We start from the raw sequence: 23,366 nt of genomic DNA, 5'->3' as shown, positions 1-23,366 counted from the left end.
AGAGAGTTGGATTAGAAGTGAAGCAGCCGGGACTCAAACTGGCACCCATATGGGATGCAAACACTACGTGTGGTGGCTTTACCCATTACACCACAATGCCGGCCCCAAGATTTTATTTATTTGAAAGACAGAGTGGGGGCTGGGGCTGTGGCATAGTAGGTTAATCCTCTGCCTGCAGCGCAGGCATCCCATATGGGATCCAATTCTAGTTCTGGCTGCTGCACTTCCAGTCCAGCTCTCTGCTACGGCCTGGGAAAGCCGTGGAAGATGGCCCAAGTCCTTGGGTCCCTGCACCTGCATGGGAGACCAGGAAGAAGCGCCTGGCTCCTGGCTTCAGATTGGTGCAGCTCCAGCCATTGCAGTCATTTGGGGAGTGACCCAGCAGATGGAAGACCTTTCTCTCTGTCTCTCTCTCTCACTGTCCACTCTGCCTGTCAAAAAAAAATAAAAATAAAAATAAATAAATAAAATTAAAAAAAAAATCTTAAAAAAAAAAAAAAGTGAAAGAGAATGAGAGAGAGAGAGAGAGACAGAGAGATTTTCCATTCACTAGCTCACTCCCCCAAATTCCCATAAAGCCAGGGCTGGACCAGACAAAAGCCAGGAGCCTAGAACTCCATATGGTCTCTCATGTGTGTGAGAGGGACCCATGCACTTGAGCCATCACTCGCTGCCTCCCAGGATTGGCAGGAAACTATCAGAAGCAGAGGTGGAACTCCATTCCTGACACCTCTACATGGGAGGCCCACATCCCAAGCTGTGGCTTAACACGCTGTCCCACAGTGCTAACTCCATGTTTTTGTTTTTGTTTTTTAAACTCTGTCTCATTGACAGTCAGGAATGTTGGGAGTATAATTTTGTTTCTTAATTTTTTAAATTAGAAAAACAATGAGTGTAAGCTGAGCTCCCATCTGTTGGGTGACTCTTCAGATGCCCTGGCTATGGCTGAAGCTGGGAGCCAGGACCTCAATCCAGGTCTCCCACTTGGGTGTTAGGATCCGTCACTTGAGCCATCGCAGTGTTAAGAGGAAGCTAGAATCAAGAGTTGGAGCCCAAAATCAAATTCAGGCACTCTGATGTGGGATGCATGCGTTCTAATTGGCGTCTTAAACACTAAGCTGAATGCCTGCCCCCAGTTCTGTGATTTTTATTACAGTCTTAACTAGCATTTAATTTTCAACATGAAGTACATTGACTTAATAAATTTTACTGATAGTGTTTTATTTCTTGGGCACTGTGTAACTTAAGTACTTGTTTTTGATGTGTGAATTAGGTCCGCCGAGATCTTCATGTATCGACTGCTGAATTTACAGACTTGAAGCAACAGTTGGAAAGAGACTCGGTAGTCCTAAGTTTGCTAAAACAGCTACAAGAGGTCAGTAAACTGCAACTTGAACTTTATTGCTTTGTTTGTCAAGGTTATTTTTTCTTCAGTTGGTCTCTATTCAGTGGACATTCCTAAGTGGTGACTTTCTGTATTTTAAAAACAGACTTGCAAGAATAGAATGTATAAAATAAAATAATAAACTTATCTTTTCAGTTTTCTACTGCCATTGAAGAATATAATTGTGCATTAACAGAGAAGAAGTATGTCACTGCAGCTCAGCGTCTGGAAGAGGTACTAAATACTTGCTCAAGTGTGGCCAATTAGTGCTATTCTTGGTTTTAGTAAATTTTGAGTTCCATGTGTTTCTTATCATTATACAAATATATTCTATTTGCCTTGAGTCCAGATGGAATGTTTAACAATGATTCCATTTCACCACCAGGCACAGAAATGCTTGAAGTTGCTAAAATCCAGAAAATGCTTTGATTTAAAAATACTGAAATGTCTCAGCATGGAGCTCACAATACAGAAACAGAACATACTTTATCACCTCGGAGAAGAGTGGCAGAGGCTGATTGTCTGGAAGTTCCCACCATCAAAAGGTGCTGCTGACCTCAGGTGGACTGCTTTGCTTAATCTGCCTGAACCAGTTTGGACTCTGAATATATTCTAAATATTTTCTGTTGGCAGATGGGAAGATTTCATTCACAATCTCCCAAATCTGTATTGAGTTCTCATGTTAGGCAAGATGCACTGTTAGAATCAAGTCATCTGTATCCCTAAGTACTCTCTCATTCCTTCCTTTTCATGCCTCTTTCTGGCTGCTTTTCTAGGAAAGTGAGGAAAGATGATTTCAGGACTGGGGTCCACATGTGAGGGTATAGTAGCAGCTTGAGACCACACTAGGTTTCTACCAGCCATAATCTCAACAGCTTACCTTGCCAAGAATGCCTGAAGAAGCTGTTCAGCTGTGTTTCTCTTCCTGAGGAAGGAAGATGGGGCCAGCAGGACTGTGGATAGAGGAGGGGTTTGGCTCAGGTTTTTTCAGACCTTGGGGGGAAAATGGTGACAAAACCATGAGATGGAGGTGCTTTGCAAAGTGAAGAAATGGGATTATCCTGCCCTGGCTTTGATATATGTTACTTGGCTCTCAGTGTCTCAATCCCCCTTTGGATGTGAGCCCCCTTTGATGGGTTGTTTGGCCTGAGTGTAAAGCCTCAGGAGATAATACACAAAAGACATGCCATTATATTTAGTGTGTTTTCTAACACTGGATCTTGGAAGTTAGTGTCTTTAAAGGGAAATTTCACAGTCTCCCGCTGCTCCCTTTCCACTTTTGCCTTCAAAAATATATGTATGGGCGTACATAAACATATACACATGTATGTGTATATCAGGCCTGTAAAGTCGAGAAAGTTTTATATTCTTTTGCCAAGTGGACTGTAAATTAAGAGACAATGGCAGGTGTGTTGAATTCTTTATTAAAACATACCCTACCTGTTAAACTTGTTTGACAGGCTATTCTCTTGGTAAGAATGAACATAAGAGGAAATCTATGAAACTAGGACCTTATTTTTTTACTCCTTGCCCTCATTCAATCATTCAGTACATATTTTGTAAACATTTCTTGTAAGAACATCATCCTTCTTTTGCACTTAGGTTTATTGGAATATACAGAAAAAAGTTATTTCTTGTTTTAAAGTGGTACCATCGACATATATGTCATAATTAATATTTGATTGTATTAGAAGTGTATTGTTGGGTCTGGTGCTATGGCATAGTAGGTTAAGTCTTTGCCTGTGGCACCAGCACCCATATGGATACTGGTTCAAGTCCTGTCTGCTCCACTTTGATCCAGCTCCCTGCTGATGGCTTGCAAAAGTAGTGGAAGATGGTCCAAGTGCTTGGGCCCCTGCACCCGCGTGGGAGACTTGGAGGAAGCTCCTGGCTCCTGGCTTTGGATTGGCCCAGCTCTGGCCATTTTAGCCTTCTGGGAGTAAGCCAGTGAATGGAAGACCTGTCTGTTTCTCCCTCTCTCTGTCTGTAACTCTGCCTCTCAAATGAATAAATAAATCTTTTTTAAAAAGTATGTTGTAATAAAAACACATACTTATGAATTTCTCTCTCTCTTTTTTTTTTAAAGATTTATTTATTTATTTGAAAGACAAAGTTACAGAGAGGTAGAGGCAGAGAGAGTAAGAGAGAGAGGTCTTCCATCTGCAGGTTCACTCCCCAAATGGCCGCAATGGCCGGAGCTATGCCGATCCGAAGCTAGAAGCCAGGAGCTTCTTCTGGGTCTCCCATGTGGGTGCAGTGGCCCAAAGACTTGGACCATCTTCTACTGCTTTCCCAGACCATAGCAGAGAGCTGGATTGAAAGTGGAGCAGCCAGGGCTCCAACCAGCACCCACATGGGATGCTGGCACTACAGGTGGCAGCTTAACCTGCTATGCCACAGTGACAGCCTCTTATGAATCTCAGGAGAAAATGGGCTCTGAAGAATAAAGTGGGAACATCTTGTATTGCTGAGACAACCAATATTTTTCCTCCATTTTCTTAGATACCAGTAGCTTGGAATCTTGCCTGCAAACGGAACTTCATTTATGCACTGAACAATCCCAGAAAGAGGAGAAGACCCCTATATCACCCATCAGTTCTATCCTTTTGGCATTTTTTATTCTTGGAGAACTGCACATGAAGCTTAAATCATTTGGTAAAGCATGCTACTTTGTTTCATGTACACAAAAACTCAGAAGGCCCAGTGATAAGGAGATGACAGAAGAGATCATAATATTCTCTGGAAGGTTAATGATAGAGTTTGGTCTCAGAATTCCTCAGAGGGAATCATCATGAATATTGCCTTTTTTAATTTATTAATGGCTTGCATTTTTCTCCCCCTTTTAACCAAAAACTAATTCCCATTAATTTTATTTGGTTTGTTGAATCAATCAAAATCTGTAAGACAATGTGGAAAGTTTCAGTGGGAAAATCTGCAGTACATATTGGTTGATATGTAATCATGTGTATTTTGGTTGTTCAAGTTTAAAAACACATTTATGTATATATAAGTAATTTATATATTATATAAATAATAATATATATAAAATATACAAATATATAAAATATGTCATTAAGTTTGAACAACCAAACTATATATACTATGATTATATGCCAGCCATTATACTTATATAAATATATATATGCATACATGTATAATTTATTTTCATTTTTATATGGAAAGCAGAGAGAGAAAAATATTTTTCATTTACTGGTTAATTCCCTAAATATCTTGTCTTAAAGCTGGCCTGGGCCCAAGCCAAAGCCTGGAACTAAATCCAGATCCTCAAGTGGGTGGCAAGAACCCAAGTTCTTGAGCCAGCATCTGTTGCCTCTCAGGGTGACCATTAGAAGGAGGCTAGATTGGAGGTGAAGGAGCTGAGACTGATATGGGATGAAGGCTTTCTAAGTGTCATCCACACCTGTGCCAAGCACCTACCCCAGATCCATATATATATATTTTTTGGGGGGGGGGGATTTTTTTTAAAGATTTTCTTCTGGTGATTTCTGATGAGTGTATGGCTTTTCAGGTCAGATGCTGCTGAAGTATGTCCTTAGACCTCTGGCATCTTGCCCATCCCTTTCTGCTGTGATAGAAAACCAGCCTAATTCTGTTATTGTTCGTTTTGAATCTGTGATGACTAATTTGGAACATCCATCGCCATCTGAAGTTTTTGAGAAGATCAGACTTGTGCTGGAAGTGCTCCAGAAACAACTCCTAGGTATGTATCCCTGAGGCAGTGCTTTGATATTTTGGGAAAGTAAATATTGTTTGCAAAACAAATGTTATTTTAAAGCAGAAATGCCCATAACATGATGAAGGGAGAGTCAGAAGTTAGTAAAGTATGCCATAGGAGCAAAATAGTTACCTTCTTCTTACCTACTTTGCATTCCTTCCTTGTTCTCTTTTGACAAGTAGGGTCATCAGTGATACCCAACTTCTTTATTTGTTGTGTTAATATAATTAATTCTAGGCTGCACTTCTCTCACTGGACTTAGAGTATCATACATTTTGAGACCCTTGCTTTAATTATCCTAGTAAGGTAAGCAGAAATGAACCAAGTACTGTTTTGCATATTTCAATGGGAAAATCTGTTAATCTGATATAAACAGACTAGGGTTTAACACAGGGAATAGTTACATTCAACTCAGATCATTGGTTAGATCTTTGTAAACAGACAGTTTCTGTGTCACTTGAATCCTTTTTGGGGAGATTCCATATTGTAAGTTTCTTCTGGTATTTAATTTTTGAGAGGCAGAAAGATTGAGTGAGAAATCTCCCATCTAACAGTTCACTCCCCAAATGCCTGCAGCAGCCAGGAACTCAATTCAGGGCTCCCACATGGGTGGCAGTGGCTCAAGTACTTGAGCCATAACCTCCTGCCCCTAAGGGTGCTCATTAGCAGGAAGCAGCATTGGGATTTGAACCCAGGGCACTTTGATATGGCAAGAGGGCATCCCAAGTGATGTCTTTTTTTTTTTTTTTTTTTTTTTTTTTTAAGATTAATTTATTTGCAAGGCAGAGTGATGCAACATGTGTGTGCGTACGCGGATTCATTCCTCAAATTCCTACAACAGCCAAGGCTGGGCCAGATAGAATCAGGAGCCTGCAGAATTCTGCCTAGTTCTTTGTGGGTGGCAGAGAGACCCAAGTACTTGGGCCATCATCACCTGTCTCTCAGGATTTATTAGCAGGAAGCTGGATTGGAAGTGGAGTAGCTGGCACTCCAGGTGGCACTCTAGTATGGGATACAGGTGTACAGGTGTCCCAAACAGAGCCTTAACCCACTGTACCACCACGCTGACCCTCAAGTTCCATCTTAACAGCTAGGCCAAATACCACCCCTGGTGTTTTATCTTAGTACTGTTGCTTTTTAGTCTATCTGACTTGCCTTTCCTTAACAATTCTGAGTTATTAGTATTTTAAAAGATTTATGTATTTATTTGAAAGGCAAAATAGAGAGAGAGAAATAGAGGTCTTCCATCCACTGGTTCATTCCCTAATTGACAACAGCCAGAGCTGGGCCATGCTGGAGGCAGGAGCCAGGAACTCCATCCAGGTCTCCCACATGGGTAGCAGGGGCCTAAGCACCTGGGCCATCTTTGGTTCCCTTTGCAAACACATTAGCAGGGAGCAGATTGGAAGCAGAACAGCTGGGACTTGAACCAGCTCTTTGATGTGGGATGCTGGCATCACAGTGATGGCTTAACCCTCTGTGCCCGAGTTCTCAGTTGTCTTGTTGACTAGTCTGCACAAGTTGTGCTGCTGTGGAGAAGACAAAAAAGAAATTCTGCTATTGTTTGTAAACCTTCCTGATAGTCATATACAGTTTATATATAAATAATTTAGATGTAAGGCAGGGAATTCTTTGTATAATTTTGACAGGAGTAGAGAAGAAAAAAAATGGATATGTATAAACTATAGAAGTCCAAAGTAGATTGTATTCTTCCCAGATTCTTCACTTAAGTTTGCTTAAGGAGAAATTCAATTTTGGGAGAGGGGAAAAAGCTTTTTTTTTTTTTTAACTTGAGAGGCAGAGAGGAGAGAGACATCTATTGGTTCACTCCCTAAATGCTTTCAAAAGCCTGGGGTCCAAAGCCAGGAGTCTGGAACTGGAACTCAATCTAGGTCTCCTTTTCTGGTGGCAGGACTCAGCCACCACTGCTAGTTCCCAAGGTCTGCATTAGCAAGTGGAGTCAGGAGCTGTATCCAGGCGTCAACCTCGGCACTCTGATGTGGGACTCAGGCATCCTAATTGATGTCTTAATCACTAGGCCCAGTGTCTACCCAAGAAGTACAAGTTTATTTTTATTAGACAGAAACAAAGTTGTAAACAGAGCATCTGAGAAGTAAGAAGGAATCAAAGAGGTGATTCAGTCCCGTTCTCTCTGATGCTTGAGTTCTCCTCTCGAACAGTCCATCAGGTGGTCATATAGCCACCTTGAGTACCTTCAGTGACGGGGGATTCACTTCTTCAGGTATTCCATCTTCTGGACAACTCTGAATACTAGGATGGTTTTTGTGTTTTGTTTTTTAAAACTCACGTCTCCTATCTATACTAAGGTTTACAAATTTAGTCTTTAGGGTAGTTGTTTAAAAAGTTTCTTCAAAATATATTGTCCTGTAAGGTGTGCTTTACCGTTGCAATTTCGGTTTTGTGAAACTATCCAGAGCAAGTTTAATTTCCATTACATATGATGTATATATTTTTTTTAAAAGCCTTTTTTTTTTTTTTTTTTTTTTTATACAGGCAGAGTGGACAGTGAGAGAGAGAGAGAGAGAAAGGTCTTCCTTTTGCCGTTGGTTCACCCTCCAATGGCCGCCGCGGCCGGCGCGCTGCGCCCATCCGAAGGCAGGAGCCAGGAGCCAGGTGCTTTTCCTGGTCTCCCATGGGGTGCAGGGCCCAAGCACCTGGGCCATCCTCCACTGCACTCCTGGGCCACAGCAGAGAGCTAGCCTGGAAGAGGGACAACCGGGACAGAATCCGGCACCCCGACTGGGACTAGAACCCGGTGTGCCGGCACCGCTAGGCGGAGGATTAGCCTAGTGAGCCGCGGAGCCGGCCATATGATGTATTTTTTTTTTTTTATCTTTTATTTAATGAATATAAATTTCCAAAGTACGACTTATGGATTACAATGGCTTCCCCCCCATACCGTCCCTCCCACCCACAACCCTCCCCTTTCCCACTCCCTCTCCCCTTCCATTCACTTCAAGATTCATTTTCGATTATCTTAATATACAGAAGCATATGATGTATTTTTAAATTCTTTGCAGTAGCTGTTATTTTCCTTATATCTTATCACCAATATAAGCATCTTTAAGGTTTTTTTTTTTTTTCCTAAAGATTTATTTATTTATTTGAAAGGCAGAGTTACAGAGAGAGAGAGGCAGAGAGAGAGAGAGGCCTTCTATCCATTGGTTCACTCCCCAAATGGCCACAATGGCTGGAGCTGGGCTGATCCAAAGCCAGGAGCCAAGAGCTTCTTCCAGGTCCCCCACGTGCATGCAGGTGCCCAAGGACTTGGGCCATTTTCCACTGCTTTCCCAGGCCGAGGCAGAGTGCTGGATTGGAAGTGGAGCAGCCGGGTCTCAAACCGGTGCCCATAGGGGATGCGGGCGCTTCCGGCCAGGGTGATAACCGACTGCGCTACAGCGCGGGCCCCATCCTTAGGGTTTTTAATGACCTGGTTTTACATACTCTGTCTTGTATTGCTTGTTCTAGTGTTGGCACGTTTGGCTTTCCCTGAAGCCTCTTTTCATGTCTTCACATGGTTTTTGCTCTTTGTGCCTGCATCTCTAGTGTGTTCCTTTTTTATAAGGACACTAATCATATTAGATGAGGGCCTTGCCCTTTTTTTTTTTTTTAAAGATTTATTTATTTATTAATTTGAAAGTCAGAGTGAGAGAGAGAGAGGTCTTCCATCCACTGGTTTACTCCCCAGCTGTCTGCAACAGCCACAGCTGCACTGATCTTTGTTAGAAAATCTTATAATTTTAGTGCACAATATTCTATGGAGACTTTCTTTTTAAAGATTTATTTATTTATTTGAAAGTCAGAGTTACACAGATAGAGAAGGAGAGGCAGAGAGAGAGAGAGAGCTCTTCTATCTGCTGGTTCACTCCCCAGATGGCCACGATGGCTGAAGCTGGGCCAATCCGAAGCCAGGAGCCAGGAGCTTCTTCTGGGTCGCCCATGCAGGTGCAAGGGCCCAAGGACTTGGGCCATCTTCTGCTGCCTTCCCAGGCCATAGCAGAGAGCTGGATCAGAAGTGGAGCAGCCAAGACTTGAACCGGCACCCATATGGGATGCTGGCACTGCAGGCGGCGGCTTTACTCCCTATGTCACAACGACGTCCCCCTGGTTCTTTTTACTGATCCTCTTCCTTCTATGTTGGTCATAGGTTCTTTTTTTTTTTTTTTTTTTTTAATTTATTTATGTATTTATTTGAAAGGCAGAATTGCAGAGAGGGAGAGGGAAAGAGAGAGAGATGTCTTCCATCTTCTGGTTCACTCCAGCAGATGGCCACAACAGCCAGAGCTACACTGATCCAAAGGCAGGAGCCAGGAGCTTCTGGATCTCCCACACGAGTGCAGGGGCCCAAGTACTTGGCCATCCTCCACTGCCCTCCTAGGCCATAGCAGAGAGCTGAATCAGAAGTGGAGCAACCGGACTGCAGGCAGCGGCCTTACCCACTACGCCAGAATGCCAGCCCAAGGCCATAGGTTCTTAGAGACTGTTTAATTGAATAATGTAGGCTATCCTAAATATATTATCATTAAAATGTGTTGGAAAAAACTATATACTATAGAGGATGTATTGAAATACTCTGTTTGGTAGACCAGATAGCTTGCTTTAGTAGAATGCTTACTGATTTTTTTGGATAAGCTCTCAGATCCTATGCATAGATGGAGAAAATGCATTTTTTATTTTGTAGCATGAGATTTTCTTCTAAACCAGTTTTGACTTGGAAAGCAGAAATTTTCTATATACTTGTCATATTTCATATTTTCAGATGAGTTGATTATAATGTAGATAGCTTAATATCTCAGTGTTACAGAGTGCAGGCAGTAATATAGTATAATTGACTCATTTGAGCAGTAAAAATAAAATAATAAAAGTAGTTTGTCATGTATTTACATGCAATCATTGACATGGCTCAGGAATAATTTATGCTGTTTTCTTCCTAATATCTTAAAGATTTCTAGAAAACTATGGAAATTAATAATATAACAGGACTTTGTTTTTTTTATTTAAAATTTTTTCTTTTGAATTCAGATTTGCCGCTTGATACTGACCTAGAAAATGAAAAACCATCGGCAGTTGTATTGGCTGAGATACTTGGTGATGTAATCTGGGAGGACTTGTCTGAGTGCCTCATCAAAAACTGTTTGGTTTATTCTATTCCAACAAACAGCAGCAAGTTACAGCAATATGAAGAGGTAAAGAGCAGGGATATGAAAGTTTTAAGACACTTGGTGTCCTGGTTCCTATTGTTGACTTTTAGTTTTCCTTTGGAATCTTTTGTTCTTTAGTTACATCTTTTAAAAAATTATTCATGTTAAATAGAAGTAACAGGTTCTCGTGTTCTATGGTACACTGAGATAACTTTAATTCACAGTGATGTATACTGTATCAACAACTGGAAGAGAGGTGCTGGTAAACTCTGAACATAAAGATAAGGAAGTGGAAAGGCTAATTTCTTGGCTCAATTTATGCTGTATATATATTTGTTGAAATAATGCATGATACCCCATAAAATATGCAAGTATTACATGTTAATCAAAAATAAAAAATAAAGAAATTTTAAATGATGAATTGAAGCAAATTCCCCTTAGCTTCATTTCTCTTTGGCATGCTCTTTGAGGACATTTTTTCATACTTTTAAAAATTCTTTTATACTTATTAGCTATAGTATCTTTGTATGATACTTTACTGTTTTGCTTATTTTTAGCATTTACTTGAATACTAAAATAAGTGTTTTAAAGATCTTTGACTAAATAAAACTAGAAAATTTTATTTAGGGGCTGGTGTAATGACAAAGTGGATTAAGCCACCACCTGCAATGCTGGCATCCCATAAGGGCACGGGTTTAAATCTGGGCTGCTTCATTTCCCATCCAGCTTCCTCCTAATGTTCCTGGGAAAGCAGCAGAGGATGGCTTTCCATGGCGGTCCTGCCACTCATGTGAGATGCCTGGATGGAATTTCAGGCTCTTGGCTTTGGCCTGGCCAAGCCCTTTCTGTTGCAACCATTTGGGGAGTGAACCAGTGACTAGATGATTGATCTCTCTTTTCTTTCTGTTTCTTCCTCTCTCTGTTACTCTGCCTTTCAAATAAATAAATGCATCTTGTTTAAAAAGAAAAATTTATATTTAAGATATTTTTCCTAATGAATTTGTTTTAAATATTTGTTTTATTTATTTGAAAGGCAGAGAGACAGAGTGAAAGAGAGACAAACAGAGATCTCCCATTTGCTAGTTCACTCCCCAAATTCCTGTGACAGCCAGGGCTAGGCCAGATCAAAACCAGGAGCCTAACTCAATCTTATGTGAGTGACAAGGACCCAACTACTTGAGCCATTATTCACTGTTATCCAGGGTGCACATTAGCAGGAAGCTAGAACTGGGTGGGAGCAGAGCTGAGACTCAAACCCAGGCAGTGAAATATAGAATATGGGCATCCCAAGTGATACCTTTACCATTATACAAAATGGATCTACCATATGACTGAGCTATTCCACTTTTGGAAATATATCCAAAGGAAGTGAAGTCAGCATATTACAGAAATACCTATACTTCCATTTTTAGCAGCCAGATTCACAATGGCAAAGATATGGAATCAACTTGGGTGTTCATCACCTAATGAGTCGATAAAGAAAATGCAGTACATATATAGAGAGAATAGACTATTAGCCATAAAAAAGAATGAAATCCTGACTGTTGGAACAAAGTTGATAGAACTGAAGATCATTATGCTAAGTAAAATAAGCCAGACACAGAAAGAAAAAAATCATGTTTTCTCTTATATGTGGAAGTTAATATATATAGAAAGTACAAAAATATTGTGGATGTCTTATTTTTGGTATATAGTTATAAATATTGTCTTCATTGAGTTATACCATCTATATGACAAAATAGCCTTTTTTATGAACATTGTCAGGATTCCCATATTATGTGATATTAATAGCCTTGCTTTCAAGAAAAAATAGTGTGTATATATACATATGTATGTATATAATATCTACATATGAAATGAATGTGGCAAATGTTAAAAATTATTCAATTTAAAATGCTTCTTGAATCACAAAGAAAAAGAAATGTCACCATACCCCATAAATATGTAGTTATTTTTAATAAAATATTTTTAATTATAAAAAAAAAACCAGAAAAATCTGTATTTTATACCTGGTAATTGATGATCTTATCTAAAACTTAAACGTCCATAACTATTCTTGTTCTTTCTTATATATTGGATTTGAAATTTTAATACTGAGATGGAGTATATGTATAGTCAATTCTCTGTATCTGTGGGTTCCCCATTTGTGGATTCAACTAACTGTGGAGTGAAAATATTTAAAAAAAAAACTTTATTGAATATGTACAGAATTTTTTCCTTGTCATATTCTCTGAACAATGCAGTATAACAGCTGTTTATACATAGCATTTATATTTTATTATATGTTAGAGGTAATCTAGAGATAATTTAAAGCAAATGGGAGGATATGTATGGGTTATATTCCAGTATTGTGTTATTTTATATAAGAGACTTGAGCATCCATAGATTTTAATATTTGAAAAAGGTCCTGGAACCAGTTCCCCATAGATGGCAAGGGACAAGTATATAATTCTTTCCTTTTCCTTGTGTTTGTCAGATCATACAGTCTACTGAAGAATTTGAAAAAGCCCTAAAGGAGATGAGGTTTTTAAAAGGTGATACTACTGATTTGCTGAAATATGCCCGTAACATCAATTCTCATTTTGCTAACAAGAAGTGCCAGGATGTGATCGTGGCGGCCAGAAACCTAATGACCTCTGAAATCCACAACACTGTGAAGGTATCAGGGTTATATGACATTGCACTTAGGAAGCGGCTTATTTTTGAGACACATATAATAAGGTGGAAGAGAGCATAACAGTTGCCGAGGTCACTGAGGCAAGTTATTCTTCTGAACGTTGGTTTTGTCTCCATTAAAGTGGTCCCTATATCTACCTTTTCTTTGGGTATTGTGAGGTCCAGATAAGATAATGCATGTGAATGCAGTGTTTATGAAAAGTTCTGTATAAATGTAATGGACTGCTGTTGTTGAAATTAGACAGCAGATTATTCTTACCTTTATTACTGAAGGTTTTAGTCCACAGTTTTGGGATAGGTATTCTTGGACTGTATTAGGTCCAGGAAGTATTGTATTGTGAAAATGTTGACTTCATCTCCTAGGCTAATAGGTGGAGTGGTTTTGAAGTTACAATATTAAAACAAATAAATTAAAAAGAAACCCAGGGTATAAATAATTAAGCCTACAAGGCTAAGTAGTTTGCATTGTAGGTAATTTACTCTTTTGACCTTAGATAATTGTGGGCACTTTCTTTTCTGTTTTATTTTCTTCATTTCTTACCTATGTCAAATAATATTTTGTAAATGCAAGAAACTAAACTATTGAGATTAAAACAGAACAGGGCAGTCCCTTAATAGAAGACTACTCAGCCATTTATGCCATCACTGAGAGACTGTTCCCTTTCTTCCTTAATCCTTTATTCTGTCATCTCCCATTTTCTTTGGGGCAGCCCATTACTGTGTTCACTCCAACAATATAATCAGCTCTGTGAAGTACTCAGATATTAACACATTTTGTGGTAATTCTGGATTGTTAAGGGAACCAATATCTGTTGTGCCAGGAACGGTGCTGTGATTTCTTTTACCTAAATATCATTTGATTATGTCCCTCTTCTGCCCCAAATCCAGTGGCTTTCCATCTCATGGGAGACCCAATACCCTTAACAATGGCCTGCAAGGCCTTGTGTGATTTCTCCCATGGACTCTGTAACTCTCACCTGTTGCGTTCTTCTTCCATTGCTCTGCCCAGGCACTCTGGAGTCGTTGCTGTTCCTTGAAGGGGCCAGGCCCACTAGGTTGCAGAACCTCAGTCTTTTGTTCCCTCTTACCACAAATACCTGACTTGCTGTTTTTAAAAAAGCACTTCCTGACCACTTCTTAAAAAATTGTGACCTTCTCCTTTTTTTCTGTCCATCTTAATTGCTTTCTTTTTCTTTATGTTAGTTATCATCGAACGGTATTTTATGTGAATCGTTTATTGTTTCTCACTCTTTAGGAACTAAGCTCCCCGAGGGCAGGGTTTTTGTGTTTGACCCTTTTGGTTACTGTTCTATCTCCAGCATCACTGAAATAGCTGGTACACTCTAGCATGTAACACTGCTAGGGTGCACAGTGAATGTTTGGTGAATGAGTTAGTATAACCCCATTTATTTCTGTCATGACTCCTTTTTGTAAATAGCAGTTTTGGATTACTGTCTGACTGGACTTAATCTTCTAACATTTTTGGACCTCATTTTCCTTTTCCATAATATGAGATAATTGAATTAGATAATCTCTGAGATCCCTACTCAAGTCATTCTGATATTTTATAAAACTGCATTTTTTTTGAGTTCTTAAATCCTAATGTAGCTTGCTCTAGGTCACGACTTCTCAGTATTGGCACTGTTGACATTTGGGGCCAGATCATTCTTTGTGTAGGGCTGTCCTGTGGGACCTCTATCCCAAGATTCCAGTAGTACCTCTCCCAGTTGTGACAACCTGGAGTATCCCAGATGTTGCCAAAATTGCCTCTGGTTGAGAACCACGGCTCTAAATACTAACCTGAGTCTTTCTCTTAGAGTTTAGGCCCTGGAATGAGATCTTCTAAACTATTTAACATTGAAAAGCTCCTCTTCCCTCTCTAAAAGCCTTTTTCAACTTAATTGTTTTTTATTATCTTTATCTAAATTCTTTCTCTAAGTTCCTCTATGTATACTATTTTCCCAAAAGATCTGTAAAGTTGTTCTCTTTTGCTGTTTTGTTTTTACCTTTTTACTTGAGAGATAACACATTAGATCTATTTTTTCGTCTTAGATTCCATTGCCATTCTCATGAAATCAAACTCTTTTGATCATCTGTATTCTGGGCCCACTATTTTTCTGACCAGCATTAGCATTCTTTGTCATCTCTGTAGTTACATGTTTTCATCAGCATTCTAATGGTAGCCATAATTTTTGACAACCTAATCTTTGACATCTGTACTCTCATTTAAACTATAACAGCTTTCTGAGGTATATATTATACCAATTTATCGATTAATAATCCAAATCTGTGACTTAAACATTTTTTCTTAGATTTGGAACTTTTCTATAAGAAATTTTCCATAGAGGTTCAGTATGTGCAGTATGTGGGAGTAGGGAGCCCACTGCCTCCACGTGCTTAATCTCTCCTCTTTTCTTTTGCCTCTGAGGCATCTTTGAGAAGCAGGGTTTGAAAGCCATTATCAGTACAGTATATTCATTTTACAAGATCCAGAGAAGTGAGATGAATGTTAAAAGTTAGGTTAAGAAACTATTACTGCCGGTGCCGCGGCTCAATAGGCTAATCCTCCGCCTTGCGGCGCCGGCACACCAGGTTCTAGTCCTGGTTGGGGCGCCAGATTCTGTCCTGGTTGCCCCTCTTCCAGGCCAGCTCTCTGCTGTGGCCAGGGAGTGCAGTGGAGGATGGCCCAGGTGCTTGGGCCCTGCACCCCATGGGAGACCAGGAGGAAGCACCTGGCTCCTGGCTCCTGCCATCGGATCAGTGCGGTGCCATTGGAGGGCCGCGGCGGCCATTGGAGGGTGAACCAACGGCAAAGGAAGACCTTTCTCTCTGTCTCTCTCTCTCTCACTGTCCACTCTGCCTGTCAAAAAAAAAAAAAAAAAATTACTGTTTTCAGATTCACAGCCTAGTGTTTGCATCTAGTCCCATCCCAAGTCTGAGGATTTTCATTGTATATAAAGGTTAGGGAGGCTACTTTGGTTTTAATTTGGAGTTTGTTAAGGGAGGGATATACTAGTCTGAGTTGGTTATTTCATTGACTAAGCCAACATCTGTAGTGTGAAATACTTTGTTTAATAATTCAGACAGTAGAACATATATACAGTTGTCCTGCTGTTAATAATAATCTGAGAAAAATTATTTTTAAAAGTTTTTCTGTTTGTCTGAAATCTTGGGCCACTTGCATAGTTTTGCTGTTTCCACTAAGATAAAGAGTGATTTGGAAAAGTTTCATAGTAAACCAGGTTGCATATTTCTTAAGACATGCTGTCACTCAAGAGTGAACAGTTATTAAAATATTTCTGTGTTTACTATGTGTTTAATTACTCTGTAGAGCCCCAGCTTTATCATGGAAGCAACCTGCGTATTGTTCTTTGCTATATACTTGCATTTGACTTATTCTGAAAACAATGCATTTTCTGTTTCTGTGCTTTAATCTTAGATTACTCCTGATTGTAAGATAAGTGTGCCAGACTTACCCAGCCCTCACGAAGATGGCAAGCTAGAAGTACAGAGAGTGTCCAAAAGTCAGTGCAATGAGTTGGTGAATTTAGAGCCTGAAAATACATTGGACCAACATTCCTTCTCATTGCCCACATGCCGCATCAGTGAATCGGTGAAGAAGTTAATGGAACTTGCCTATCAGACTTTACTAGAGGCAACCACCAGTAGTGACCAATGGTACGATTCCAAGTTGTCTGAAGATGGCAGGTCTTGGGTAAATGCCTGACTAGGCATTTCTTAAGAAAATTAGCTGTAATTCTTTGAGTTTTCTCATCCTATAAATTTTTTTTCTAGAAAAACAGTGTAATACACATGTTTATTTCCAACTTTTATTTACATTAATGTAGATGTTATTTACAATAACAAGATGTTAGACCACATATATGGATGGACAGATGGATTTCTTTGACATTAAATTGTTAATCTTGGCCAATATCTGTGGCTAATCCCATTTTGTTCCTAAAAGCTCCTGAATCCTGGCTTCAGATAGGCCCAGCCCTACCCATTGCAGCCATCTAGCGATAGGCTGGGCCTATGTGAAGCCAGGAGCCAGGAGCTTTTAGGAACAAAAAGGGATTAGCCACAGATGCTGGCCAAGATTAACAATTTTTAATTAGTTTTGTTGAGAACTAATTAAAAATTAAAATAAAAAAATTTTTTTAAAGTATACATCCCCCCGCCAAAAAAATTTGTCAATCATTTTTTAACAAAGTTTTTTACTTTTGGTTTAAGTTTTACTTTTGAGGAGTCCTACATGAGGATGCACATGAAAATAATTTAAAATAGGCCGGCACTGTAGCTTACTTGGCTAATCCTCTGCCTGTAGCGCCGGCACCCCGGGTTCTAGTCCTGGTTGGGGGTGCCAGATTCTGTCCCAGTTGCTCCTCTTCCAGTCCAGCTCTTTGCTGTGGCCCGGGAGGGCAGTGGAGGATGGGCCAAGTGCTTGGGTCCCTGCACCCGCATGGGAGACCAGGAGGAAGCTGTGGCAGCCATTAGGGGAGTGAACCAACTGAAGGAAGACCTTTCTCTCTGTTTCTCTCTCACTGTTTATAACTCTCTCTCTGTCTCTCTCTCACTGTCTATAACTCTCTCTCTGTCTCTCTCACTAACTCTGCCTGTCAAAAAAAAAAGAAAGAAAAGAATTTAAAATACTTCTTGAAAAATAATTAATATTCAAATGTTCATTTATTATTATTGATGTTGGTGGTAATAGCAGTAGTGGTGCCATCTGCTCCGATTGGCTCTGGCTTCTAGCCTAGTGTTCTTTTAACCTTTTGAAATCTAGGCCCTAGTTAATTTACATTTCAAATATTTATTTTTACTACATTTTTAAAGTTTTTTTTTTTTTAAGATTTGTTTATTTATTTGAAAGGCAGTGTTAAGAGAGAGAAAGGGAGAGACAGAGACAGACATCATCTGTCTGCTGGTTCACTCCCCAGATGGCTGCAATGGCTAGAGCAGGCCTATCTGAAGCTAGGAGCCAGGAGCTTCTTCTGGGTCTCCCATGTGGGTGGCAGGGGCTCAAGCTTTTGGGTCATCCTCTGCTACTTTCCCAGGCACTTTAGCAGGGAGCTGGATTGGAAGTGGAGCAGCCGGGACTCAAACTGGTGCCCATATGGGATGTCAGCGTTCCTGGCAGCGGCTTTACCTGCTATGCCACAGCACTAGCCAGCCATGGTGTAATGTTTCAATTCATGTATACAGAGTATACTGATCAAATCAGGGTAATTTACATAAAATACTACTTTTTAAAGTAATTATAATAATAATGTGTTAGGCAGCCAAAAGTAGAAGGAAAAGAATGAAACATCCCAAATATCTGGTGTCACTTTTTCAAGATGACTTCTATCTTGTATTCAGGGTACCGCAAACTCTATTCCATATCTCATACTGAATCTCTTTTTTGTTTGATAAGCTCCTTTCCTGGTCCTAGATTAAACTGAGAAGAAAATGGCAGACTGAAGCCCAAGCTGATTGTTGAGCAGGCTTACAAAAGCCTATTTCCTTTGTGTCTATGTTTAGCAGCTTTTTACTTTTCATTCTTGTAGTAGAAAACAGTTTCAGTTAGGATGTGCCTTAATCAAATTGCAATTTCACACAGACCTCCAGAGTTTTTTTTATCTTATCTCCACATACAAAGCCCTCTCTTTGATTTTGCTCTAGTAAGAACATGTTTACCAAGATAGTTATGTAGCTTTAATGAATTAAGTATTTACAAATCTATTCAGTTCTAATAATAAGGAAGAAAAATTCTTCCTAATTAAGGAGGAATATATTCCTTTGGCAAAATAATTATAAGAATGACTATTTCTTCACATGTCACTCTCCTGAAATATAGCAGACCAGACGTTAGACATCTAAGGCAGTATTTCTTAAAGTTTTTGAGAACACAGAACACCAAACAATATTTTTTGTACTGAATATCTCTAGAGATTCTTTCCGATAAAAGGTGTGGTTTTTAATAGGACAAGCAGAAGCACAATCATGCTAGAACAAACCTTTCCCGTTGTCAAATCTTAAGCAGCTACATATTCAGCAAAAATAGAATGAAATAATTCAGTCAGGTGCCATGGTAATTAATGGTAACTGTTTTTGATATAGTAACTGTGACTTTTCTAAATATTTGTGGAATCCCTCTGAGTTATTCAAGGTACATAGTTTAAGATGCTTTTTGTAGATGTAGGCTATACAAACTTTTATTTGCTCTTTTGAAGTATATTTTAATAATAATCTTTAGGTGTTTTAAGACCAGATTTAAAGGGCAAAAAATCTTGAGGGCTGGATTCTGTCCTAGAAAATGTTGATTCATCTCCTTGCATTGGGTAAAAAGGAGAAAAGGTGAAAGCTGAAAGTCAGGCTGGTTCAGAGAGAACCAAGTGAGTGCCTTTATTGATACCTTGCCCTTTGCAGAGTGCAGCAGGGAGTGGGTGACATTTGCTTGAGGCTTAGCTTCATTTGTTACTAAAAGCATAGTCTGCCCACCAGCAGAACATAAATTGATAAATGGAAAAGAGGCTTTGGTTTAAATGCTGCTGTTCGTAAATTTATTAATGGGTCCAGATTTTTAAAAGTACAATCTAGTTAGTAGATTTTGGTTGAGCGTACGTTTCTATCTAGATCAATGGTGTTTTCTAGCAATGGACAAAGGAGATAGTGATGACCCTCATTGAAGGTACAGTTTGAATTTTTTTCTCCTTTTCAGTAAATCCTTTATGCATTTCTGTTAAATCTTTGTTTTCTTTTTAGTGCTGTTCAACTTTTCTACTCAGTGAGGAATATCTTCCATTTGTTCCATGATGTTGTACCAACATATCACAAGTAAGTGCCACTGTATCTCATTTAGGTATGGTGATCATTTGTCTGAAATGTCTGTGCCAAGATAAATTAAGTAATATTGTATCTCCATCAAAGATATTTTGGTTACTAAAATTTACGATAAAATATGATTTGTAAGCCATTTTAAAACACGTCTTTGGGGGCTGGGCTTATGGTGCAACAGGGTAAGTTGCCACTTGGAATGCCGGCATCCTATAACTTGAGTGCTGATTGGAGTGCTGCTTCTGCTAGTTCTGTGCTAATGCGCATGGAAAGCAGTGAAGGATGGCCCAAGTGCTTGGGCCCCTGCCACCATATGGGAGAGCTGGGTGGAATTCCTAGCTCCTCGCTTTAGCTTTGACCCAGCCTCAGCCATTGTGGCCATTTGGGAATTGAACCAATGGATGGAAGATCTTTCTCTGTCTCTCTCTCTCTCTCTCTCTCTGTCACTCTGCCTTCCAAATAAATAAAATAAATATTAAAAAAAAACATTTGGAGGACTTGATAATTTATACTAAACCAATAAGGGTGCTGTAATGCTATAGTATGTTGAGTGACACAAATTTGAAAACTCAAAAGAACCCTGTTTTTTGATGCAAGGCATTTTCAGAATTATTGTACTTGGTTAGAAAACAAGAAAATCAGTCATACTCTGTATTGTTATCCTGTAATCATATCACATTTGTCATTCAAAGCTCTGCAAACTGACCTACCACAAGAGAATGCTATTTAATTGCCAAATGAGATCAGTCACGCTACCTAGCTATTGTAGGCTGTATTTACTTGGCATCCTCTGTTTTGGTTCATCTGAAAAGTTACTCAGCCCTAAGCCTCCAGGTGTTCTCTTGTTTGAATTAAGTATTTTGGGTGCCTTTTATAAATGTTTTTATAATATGTCAACAAAGTTATTCATAGCCGAGGACTGTTTTCTTTTTCCCCAAAGAAACCTTTTATTTAAGGAATACAAACTTTGTGCATTTCATAAGTACCAAGGGTTGTTTTCAAAGACAAAATCAATTTATTATTTGAAGTATTTTTTAGTTCAGATTTTTGAACAATTAAGATGCTTTTAATTAGGCCCACCTGTTGTTTTTATTAAGCCAGACATTTATTTTGAACCTTACTGTTTTTGCTTGCATTCTCTTTGCTGTGGTTTAAAATTCCTACTTCACTTTCTCTGTAGTCAAGTCAAGGAAGAGAGAAAACATGCAGGAGTCAGCTGACAGCCTTTTCCTGGATGATTCTGACCGTTGGCTTAGATGTTTGCTTGGCTCAGAGCACTCTTCACTTTGTGGTGGAGTTAGATTTGCCCCTTTTTCTCCTTTGTGGATCCTGAAACTTTGTGTTGGACCAGTGCTTCGTGAACTTTAGTGTGTGTTCCGCATCACCAGAAGCCTGGTTAAATTACAAGTTCCTGGATCCCGGTTCCTGTGCCCAAGGTTTCTGATTCAGAAGGTCTTGGTGGGATCTGGATTTTTAATGAATCTCAAGATGAGGCCAATGTTGCTTGTCAGGGCGCCACACTTTTGAGATACACTGTTCTAGATTATGGATCTCAGTTTTGGCAATATTTTAGATTCACTTACAGAACTATATAAATATACATACAAGCATACTTAAAAAAATCCATGGAAAATGGAGTTAAAAGGTAAGTTTATTTTGGTGGAAAAAAATTTGGAAATTCATGTATAGTTTTTTTTTTTTACGATTTATTTTTTTATTTGAAAGAGTTACACAGAGAGGAGAGGCAGAGAGAGAGAGAGGTTTTCCATCTGCTGGCTCACTCCCCAATTAGCCACAACGGCTGGAGCTATGCCTATTCAAAGCCAGGAGCCAGGAACTTCCTCTGGGTCTTCCCATGCTGGTGCAGGGGCCCAAGAATTTGGGCCATCTTCTACTGCTTTCCCAGGCCATAGCAGAGAGCTGGATTGGAAGTGGAGCAGCTGGGACATGAACTGGCATCTATATGGGGTGCTGGCACTGCAGGCTACAGCTCTACCTGCTACGCCACAGTGCCGGCCTCTTTTTTCTTAAAAATTTATTTTGCTTGAAAGGCAGAGTTACAGAGAAGCAGAGGCAGAGAGAGAGAGAGAGGTCTTCCATCTGCTGGTTCACTCCCTGAATAGCTTCAACAGCTGGAGCTGTGCCGATCCGAAGCCAGGAGCTTCTACTGGGTCTCCCATGTGGGTGCAGGGGCCCAAGGACTTGGACCATCTTCTACTGCCTTCCCAGGCCATAACAGAAAGCTGGATTGGAAGTGGAGCAGCCGGGACTCAAACCGGTACCCATATGGGATGTCAGCACGGCAGGCAGTGGCTGCCAGCCCCTTATGTATAGTTTTTTATAATATGCATTTTTTAAAAGGATTTATTTAGTTATTTGAAAGGCAGAGTTAACAGCGGGCAGTAGAGAAGACAGAGAGATCTTCATCTGCAGGTTCTGCAGGTTCATTCCCCAAATGGCCACAGTAGTCGGGGCTGGGCCACGCTGAAGTCAGGAGCCTGGAACTCCATCCAGGTCTCCCACGTGGGTGCAGCGGCCCAAGCACTTGGGCCATCTTCTTCTGCTTTCCCAGGTGCATTAGCAGGGAACTGGATCAGTAGAGCAGCCGGACTCTAATCAGTGCCCATATGGGATGCTGGTATTGCAGGCAATGGCTTAACCTACTTTTCACAATGCTAGCCGCTAGAATACATATTTTTAAAAAATGTTTTGAAGACTCTTTGTATTTGTCTGTACCTACAATTAGAGCTTTTGGTTAAGGTCTGGTATAAAACCCAGGCATCTGTGCTTTTTTAAGTCCCACCAGTGATTCTGATGAGTAGCTCAGTATGAGGACAGCTGTCTTAAATTGCTAGTTTCTGGCTTGTATACGCTAGCCTGACATTGAGTCAGCAAACTAGAAAGTATTAATTGAATGACTGCTAGTGGATTTACAGCAGATTTCTTCCTAAGCTAGACAAATAGGTGTAGAAGAATTTTTTTTTTTAATTTTTTTTGACAGGCAGAGTGGACAGTGAGAGAGAGAGACAGAGAGAAAGGTCTTCCTTTGCCGTTGGTTCATCCTCCAATGGCCGCCGCGGCCCTCCAATGGCACCGCACTGATCCGATGGCAGGAGCCAGGAGCCAGGTGCTTCCTCCTGGTCTCCCATGGGGTGCAGGGCCCAAGCACCTGGGCCATCCTCCACTGCACTCCCTGGCCACAGCAGAGAGCTGGCCTGGAAGAGGGGCAACCAGGACAGAATCCGGTGCCCCAACCGGGACTAGAACCCGGTATGCCGGCGCCACTAGGCGGAGGATTAGCCTAGTGAGCTGCGGCGCTGGCCTAGGTGTAGAAGAATTAAAGCAATGATAGTGGGGCCCCCGCACCCACGTGGGAGACCTGAAAGTGGCTCCTGCCTCCTGGCTTCAGATCGGCACAGCTCCGGCTGTTGTGGCCAGTTGGGGAGTGAACCAGCGGATGGAAGACCTCTTTCTTTATATCTCTCTTTGTAACTTTGCCTTTCAAATAAATAAATAAATAAATCTTTCTTTTTTTTAAAAAAAAAGCAATGATAGTAATTGTGGATGAAATTAAAACCACCTGTGGAAA

At 40.1% G+C, this 23,366-nt stretch overlaps 1 protein-coding gene across 2 annotated transcripts in view; it reads left to right on the top strand.

The window, feature by feature from the left end:
* ZW10 (zw10 kinetochore protein) overlaps positions 1-23,366 on the top strand; it is a 40,663-nt gene that overhangs the window by 4,977 nt on the left and 12,320 nt on the right. For both annotated transcript variants that reach the window (XM_008261207.4, XM_017343240.3), the window contains 9 exons: positions 1,274-1,375; positions 1,541-1,618; positions 1,770-1,929; positions 3,887-4,039; positions 4,914-5,105; positions 10,164-10,327; positions 12,759-12,941; positions 16,398-16,636; positions 19,706-19,777. In XM_008261207.4, coding sequence (XP_008259429.3) covers positions 1,274-1,375; positions 1,541-1,618; positions 1,770-1,929; positions 3,887-4,039; positions 4,914-5,105; positions 10,164-10,327; positions 12,759-12,941; positions 16,398-16,636; positions 19,706-19,777 — 1,343 coding nt within the window. The remainder of the gene's footprint in view (positions 1-1,273; positions 1,376-1,540; positions 1,619-1,769; positions 1,930-3,886; positions 4,040-4,913; positions 5,106-10,163; positions 10,328-12,758; positions 12,942-16,397; positions 16,637-19,705; positions 19,778-23,366) is intronic.

This window comes from Oryctolagus cuniculus, chromosome 1 (assembly GCF_964237555.1).
Source record: "Oryctolagus cuniculus chromosome 1, mOryCun1.1, whole genome shotgun sequence".
NCBI lineage: Eukaryota > Metazoa > Chordata > Mammalia > Lagomorpha > Leporidae > Oryctolagus > Oryctolagus cuniculus.
Note: the sequence above shows the minus strand (reverse complement) of the source record. Positions and strands in the feature narration are given on the sequence as shown.